General features: G+C 30.5%; 1 protein-coding gene across 1 annotated transcript in view; it reads right to left on the reverse strand.

Moving 5' to 3' along the window:
* Positions 1-2,400, reverse strand: part of LOC114076851 (mediator of RNA polymerase II transcription subunit 15a-like) — a 16,190-nt gene extending 13,790 nt beyond the window's left edge. Inside the window, exons 1-2 of the mRNA XM_027916551.1 lie at positions 2,360-2,400; positions 827-879 (exon numbers count right to left, since the gene is read on the reverse strand). Coding sequence (XP_027772352.1) covers positions 827-879; positions 2,360-2,396 — 90 coding nt within the window. The 5' untranslated portion in view covers positions 2,397-2,400. The remainder of the gene's footprint in view (positions 1-826; positions 880-2,359) is intronic.
* Between the last annotated feature and the right edge of the window lie 6,063 nt (positions 2,401-8,463).

Genomic DNA, 8,463 nt, shown 5'->3' on the forward strand with positions numbered 1-8,463 from the left:
CATCAAGTGTGCTTGCTGATACATTTTGAATCAGTGTGTATAGTGTTTTAGATGATGCATTGATACATGAATTTGTTGTGTATCATAATATTTTCTATGTATCATGAGGTTTTGAAAATTGTTATAATGTATCATTAACTAAGTTTAATAACTGCGTCATCAACTGTGCTTGATGATACATATAGAATCAGTGTGTACAGTGTTTAGTCGATGCACTGATACATGTATTAGATATGTATCACATGTTATAATGTTTAGTCAATGCACTGATACATCAATATCCAACTCGGCTGCAATTGCTGCTTTGAGATTAGAAAACGAAATTGAATCTCCAACAACGATTCCGTCGATTTTGTAACTTTCATACTGCAATTCGTTCACCCAAATTCCGGAATGTCTCATCAAAATTGATGTATTCATCTTGAAAAATCCACAGTAACAACAATAAAATTACTGCAGTTCGAAATTTAACAGATTGTTCATAAAAAATGTATTCAAAATAGATGATATAATCTTTGATTTTCAAAATTTGAAATTAATATCCAATTACGTGCTGATTTAATGCTGATTAATGATCTGTTACCATAAATTAAGCTGTTTTAGTTAACAAGATTAAATGTACCGTTTTTTCCCCATTTTTTTTCTTAACAGTTTAAACTTACCATGTATCATTTACCATGTATCCATAGAGTCTAAAGTATCACGGCACAACAATTTTAAGGGATTTTTAGTAAATACTAAATTTATCGGGACAGAGTGTAATTATTGAATTACACTATGGGATTCCTTAAATTTTTACTATTAAAAGTGCTATTGCAGATCATACCTTTTGATAAACCTCTTCCTGCCAATCAGCTCCATTTGCATTTTCCATCTCATCTGTAAAATGTAAAGGTGTTATAAGTAAAGAAAAAATTAAAGATAACACAAATATTAAAGAACTTGATTGCTTGCATCATTAAAATTCAAGAAAATTTTACATCAAATGTTACATATTTCAGGCATATTATTACAATTTTTTTTAATGCATGTGGAGTCCAAGCACCTTCCACCAACAATAAATTCTAGGTAACTCTGTTCACTAATACTATGTAAGATCAGAAGAATCACCTAGTTTTTTTCTAGTTTATGAATCAGCTAGTGTTTTTTTTTGTCTCCCATAAGATGAAAACCTAAGACCTTATGATTCTCGACCTTTATTGACAACTACGCCACATCCTTACCTCCAAATGTACTTGTCTAACAGAGCTATGTGATTTCCACTTTTATTGAGTATTTGGTAATATGTTAATACTTCCATGTTTTAATCTATACTATTATAAAAGTATGAATCTCCACTAAAAAATTTGATTGCCATTCATAGTTCACATGTGCTGGATAATATTTTTATTACAATTAATGATAATACTTCCACTACAACAAAAACAACTTTTAGCGCCATTAAATATTAACACTAATAAAGAGTGTTAAAGCCTTTGCCGGTATTAGTTAAGTGCCATTAGAAACAATGTCGCTAAAGGCTTTAGGAACATATACAAAGAGTGACAATTGCCGCTAAAAATACATATTTAGCGGCAATTAAGAATTAAATGCCATTAATAATCATTTTTGTTGTAGTGTTCTTTTGAGCTAAAATTCTATCTACGAAGAGATCTCATTTGTAGTATTATACTAAGAACTCATAGCAAACGAGGATAACTATTGGGGTTATAGTGTTATTTTCATTGAATAAAAATCATGGATAAGATAAATAATTTGTGATATGTAATGATCTTACTTAGTATAGCTTATATCAAAGTTCCATTATGAAACAAGAGTAACTACTTCAGCAAATAAACAACAAAGATTTAATCTCAATTGATGAGGCACAAGGGTCAGAATCTCGCCATGTTATTTGAAGGCAACAACAAGTTTCGGGTAAATCAAATTCTCCCTTATTTATCTATTCTCTTCTTCTCTAATTCTGTTATTCTCCTTTTCTTCTATATTTAGATTCGAGATCTTTCATGGATACCCACTCATTCTCACTATCTTAGATTTCTCTACTATTCAATTTGTTGTATTAGACATTCATTTTCTAGTTCATAAGAAAATTGTCCCAAAAAAACTGAGTTGATTTACTTTTGAAATTCCAATTTACAGTGAGATCCAAATTGGGATCGTGACAAGATAACTTGTCCCAACCAGAACCCACACTTGCTAATTAGGGTTCACATATAGTATACTCTGCTCCAGGGTGATAGCCCACAAACCACACATAAAAAATAAACAATTTTTAAATTAGTAATGTAAAATCATTGACAAAACAAAAGACAAAAAAAGTACAGGTAAAGATTGAAAAAAGAAGAAAAATCATTACCTTGAGTATTATTTTTATCAATACTTATCTCCATCATGACCAACCTTTTGACGCCCTAAGCTGAGCCCTAGCGTGTGTGTGTGTGTATATATATATATATATATAAGGAGAGAGAGAGAGAGACTCAAATACCCTTTATAAAGAATGACTCACTTTCCATTTAGTCTGTTTAAAAAAGATTGACTTTTCTTCTTATTTTGGTAATATTTTAATTTCATCTTTCCAGGTGACATGTTTAAGGCAAAAGGATTAATAAAGAACAATTTTGTACATTAAACATAACTCTAATTTAGGACAACAAGATTTAACAATTTTCGTTATTTTCTTAAACTCCGCCTAAGTCAAATTAGACCACTCTTTTTAAAACAAAGGGAGTAATATTTTTTAATCAACTTTATTTTTTTAAGATAATGGTCACTCAAGTCTCTAAAAATTATCTTAATATATTTTCAATAAGAAGTTAGTCAATATAGTTTTTGTAATATAAAGCTCACTCGATAAATGACAATTATATCAAAAAGTTATTTAACTCTATTTTTTAATATAATAGAAAAATCACTTACCATGCTATAGCTAGAAAAGAGATCAAATCAACCAAGGAAAGTAAGAAGAAAAAAAAGAAAGAACTAACTCTAATGTTGTTGATTTACCATATAAGGAACTACACAGTCCAAGCAAGCATTAAGATTCTCTATTCAATGTCATTAAGATCAAATATTTAAGACACACCAATCGATATTGTTATAGCCGATTCAAGTGTTAGTCTAGTAATTAACTACGGTTATTTATTAAATTATCATTCTTTTATCTTTCATAAGAAGACCCTAGCATGGTTCTTTTTCTTACCATGCTTCTAGCCAAAAGTGATGAGTTATCAAAGAAATTAATGTGTAGAATTTTTCAATCTTGACTGTTGATGGACGTATAATTATCATCCGTAGTTAGCCGTACTTGGATAGAAAAGATTGATGTAGGACATTCCTAATTATCATATTGATCCACAAGAAAGTTTGTTTCCATGCTTCTTTTCAAAGGTGATAAATTATCAATGATCTTGATTTGTGTAATTTTTCAATCTTAATTGTTGGTGGACGTATAACTATCGTTTGCAATCTAATGTACGTCAATACAAAATATTAATGTCACATTCCTAACTAAGAGATTTACTCAATCTAATAATTGATTATCACTAATATTTAAATATGTAATTAAATATTTATCTTATTTTAATCTAGTGTAGGGGCAAAATGATATTTAAACTTTCAACTTTTGTTTGTTTCTACTTTTAGTAATACTAGTCTCTGGACACGTGCATTGCAATCGCGTTCCATGTGATTTTTATAGATAGATTCTTTAGAACAGTTAAAATTTTATGCAAATCTTGTGAAGTGAAATTTTTTTTTAAGTGTCAAGAAACACCAAACAAGGGGCACATTGTAATATTTAATATCAATTCCTTTGTAGATATTATTGATAATTTTATAACTTTTTTAGTATTTAACATACTTCCAATAAATTCAAATGACTAATCTAAGACAAATAACAATACATACTTACGATAATAATAAAAAATTCATAAAAATTAGATTGGTGAAGTCGAATAGACAAAAAATTTATGAAAAGTAGAAGAAAAATAATTAAAATATACACATCATTCGCAAGACGTTATTAATATTGATTATAGATAGAAATTAAATGTAGAATCAATAAGTTATCCATATTGGGAATTCGGAAGCTACAAGTTTAAAGCGGAAAAACAGAAGGCACAGACCCTGAGAGGGAATTAATTGCACAGACAAATAGTATAATTTGCAAATTATGTATAACGAAGTATGCATCATATTTTTCTCCTAAATAAGATAATACATATTTCTGATAAAAGTACAGACACACACACCCATGCACACACAACACACATGCACGCATGCACACACACATTATTGTTGAATTTGTATAAAAAAATAATAAATCAAAATTTTATTTTAAAAGATACATCACTTGAGAAAATATTTGTTGTTATGATACAGAGAGCCTTTTAAATTTGTGAATTTAAAGTTTGAACTTGTATTGTGTTTACTGTAATTCATTACTTTAGTTATTCATATGTTGATAAACTCGAAAAAGCGGACAAATACATTTATCATCTAAAAATAAATACGTGAAGAAAATCAATATAAAATAGCTCCATAATGGTATATAGAAATATGCCGTTTGAATTTCTTGCTCTAGATTACTGTACATGCATGTAAATACCTCCAACTCTTAATATTGAATTAACTAAGAGAATTGAAATTTAACGAGAAAAGAAATCTTAAAAATTATCAATAACTTATCAAACATGATGAATAAACATGTTTCTCAACAAAACTTGCTAACAAAGCAAAATACATATACATTTATCAATTCAGCCCAAACGTTTAAATGTATTGTCTAATTTTATACCTATATCTTTTATAATAATAACATATCTCGTGAAATCTATCTAGCAATTATAGAGTGTGCACAGACCTTATCTCATCAGAAGACCCTCAACTCGAGTCAAATATAGACAATCATAGTAAATATGAAAAAGAAAAATGACAGTGAAGAGAATATAATATAATATAACAACTATTAACAAAACAGTAACAACAAAAAAAGAAGTGCAATAACTGAAACACCATAAAAGAAATGGCATCGAAGAAAGAAAAAGAAAGATAGTACAAGAATAAAAATACTTCTACGATACACACTACTAAGTCTAAACCTTTAGGATAGCAAGAGAGCGCTCCACTACAACCTTCTACCTCAATCTGCGATCTTCAATCTTAAACATTTTGTATAATTGATGAAATCAATTTAATTTTTCTTCTGAGCTATGAAAGGCGAATTAGATTATGTGTTTTTCAATAATAATTTTAGCTCATGCACATGATATTCATAAGAAAAAAGCTTGCCTAGAAATCTGTAGAAAGCTCAAAAGTTATGTTGGAGAATGGAAAAACATTCTTAAAATGTGTTTTAAAGAACTCTTTGTAGTTTAGGTATTTAATATAATATGATAAAATATATAGTTTTATATTTAATTGGTTAGAAAGTTTATAACATTTTGAATTTAGAAAGGGGTTAAATAGTATTTCAACTTTTATATTTGTGGCTTTCTACTTTTTGTATAACTAGTTTCAGGAACGTGCGTTGCACCTTTGTTTCTTACAATTTTATAAAAATTTTACTTGATAGACTTCCTGTAGGTAGTTATTCATTTCACATCATTTTAAAAAATAAAATAAATTGCTACAATAAGTGTCCTTGGAAAATGAAAACCATTTCCAACTTTATATCGTTCTTTTTCGATGGTTTTTGGGTTCCTTTTCAATGTAATCATATAAGTGAGGTCTTAAAAATTTATACATATGCATCCTTGTTTATACCATACAACCTGTAAATATAAATATAGAGAAGTAGTGTAACATCTCACAAATTGAAATAGCTAAGAGATAAGCTAAGAAACTATAAATAGCCATTTTTGGAAAGAAAAAGAAAAATCTGGAAAAATTACCTAGGTTAAGAAAGACAATTATGGTCATTTTCAAATAATCATAACTTTAGATCAGGATGATTTAGAGGTAGTTCTTGATATGGTTGAAAATCCATTGGAGAGATCTTTCCAACACCGCTAAGTGTGCACATTTTCGATATCGTATGAGAGAGATATTCTTATCGGAAGTTGAATGTTGAAGTAAGGAAATTCCCAATCCGGATTTAAGGAAGGGCAAACTAGTCTTTTCACCAATTAGTTTCCTATTTCATTTTAGGGATTTATTTGGAGTAAAAAAAGTTTTAGTTCAGGTTAGGAACAATTTAAAATCACGCTTAGGGCTTGGAAAACAGAGAAAAAAAAGAAGAAAAGAGAAAGAGTCAAGGATTCGCCAAGAACGCTAAGATTTTTGAGTGGAATTCATTGGGGGTGATCCCTATCAAGGTATGTGAGATCTTTTAGTGTTGAGTTAGTTAACCCACACACCAATACCTCTTCGATCCTTTGATTTTCTAATTGGTTGAATGAGAATAGTGAAACTCTTGAAGGACATAGTTAAATTCTTTATTGTTTGAGTTGTTGATAGCCAATTGTTGCCTTGATTCATAATTTTGGGTTCTTTTCCAGTTAGATCTACTGGGTATTAAAGATACTAATAATACTAAGGGTTTGGGAAAATAACTATGGAAGTTTAAGTGATTTAGAATAAGAAAACGAGAGAAGAAAATTGTTCAGATGCATTAGGCAGCACCCAGCAAGGCATGCCGCATCTGCTCCAGAGGGCCTGGGGTGGCGCGCCTGCAGTGTGCTAGAATGGTGCCTCAGACTAATGGGTCTGGCGCGACACCCCAAACACGCCCAAATCAACATTTTTCGCCCAATTTTCGTAGTTTAGTCTGATTAAGACCTTCTATGGTGTTTTATCAATTCCTAATGATTCTAACTACTCCAAATGACTTCTATTCATATAAAAATCATCCAGAAACACGAATTTACAACCTTGAAACCATAACTCCAAATTCAAGGAAAATTTAGAGCCAAGTCTAGAGATTTCCTAAAGTCCTTTCATAAAGTATTTCGCAAATACTCTAAACTTGTTTTAAGACTTAAAGATAAGTTTGATTAAAATCTAAGATAAGAAAAAGAAGTACATTCATAAGTCTTTCAAAAACGTTTTAAGTGTTGTTTTAAGAATTAAGCTCGAATTCAGTTCAAAGTAGAGTAAAGTATTCCTTCAAAGCAGTATATGGGAACTAAGTATTCCTAAAAGAACATAAAATGTTTGCACATTTAAAAAGAAGGGAAACTGAGATTTCAAAGAGCATTGGGGCTAGTTTTCGGTTAAAAGAGAAATAGCTTTCTAAATGAAGCAAGCAGGGAATTTTATGTTTCCAAGCTAAGTATTTTCAGCACTAATCTCAAACCACTGAATCAATATATTTTTAAAAAATATGAGGTAATATGTTTTGGGAGTAATATTGAGCACCGATATGGGGGAGAATTCAGGCAACTCACAACCCCCCATAACCATGTAGCCACCATGGGTTGAAAAAGATCATAATTTTTAGATGAATCCTTTCCACAGTAGACTAGTGGATCCATTAGACATTTCAGGTCTTATACCTTTGTCCGAGTATAGGATGCGCTGGCAGCATGAAGTAGATTATTGTATCATCACTGTAGCTCTTAAGTGATGGTTGTCGATTAGAGAAACCCCACAGAAGTATTGTATTTTATATACATTAGTTTACTTTTATTTTTGCATACATCTCAAAATTATTGTATCTGTATATACATTCAGAACTTACAATATGTTTCCAAATTTTTTTTCTTTATATTGCATATGCTTTAAATTTGTTTTATATTGAAATGAGTCAATATTATTTCGTTATTTTATTCATGAGTTGAACAGAGCCAAGGTAAGTGTTTGTTCAAACTAGTTTTCAAGTTTATGTTGTTTAGAATTCGAACTCGCATACTAATACATTCAATGTACTTAAGTCAGTTAGCCTGAATCATATCATGATTCAGACGTGGGTAACCAGGATTAGCATCATCATGCGCCTCGTTGATCCAGCTGAGCACTCAGAGTCAGTGGTGAGCCTCATTGCATTCTAGAGACACAATTATTGCTTTGAGTATTTTTTATAGGATGTTATGGGGTCTGTCTCAACATCCATCTCAGTTTTAGAAGACTTCATAGATAGACAATTGGTAGTTCATTAGTCTTTACCATACCATTCTTATGTTAAAGACTTGGGTTGCCACTTTGGCTAAGGTGAATGTTTAAATCTTTAATTATTGAATTTATATAATTATTCAGTTTATTTCAGTTCTTCTATCATTATAGTATTGATTGTAGTCTTCCGGTGAGTTAAGTAAGTCAGGGCAAGGGTCCGCTCAAGGCCAGCAATGGTCATTGAATGTCGGCCACACATAGGGTGTAGGCTCGGGGCGTGATAAACTTGGTATTAGAGCACAGAGTTTAAGAGTCTTAAGGAGTCTATGAAGCAGTGTCTGTGATCCTAGTTATCGGTGTGAAGCGCGCCACATCTTTAATTAGGAGGCTGTAACATTTAGGAAATAG

The sequence above is a fragment of the Solanum pennellii genome, chromosome 4 (assembly GCF_001406875.1).
Source record: "Solanum pennellii chromosome 4, SPENNV200".
NCBI classification, from domain to species: Eukaryota; Viridiplantae; Streptophyta; class Magnoliopsida; order Solanales; family Solanaceae; genus Solanum; species Solanum pennellii.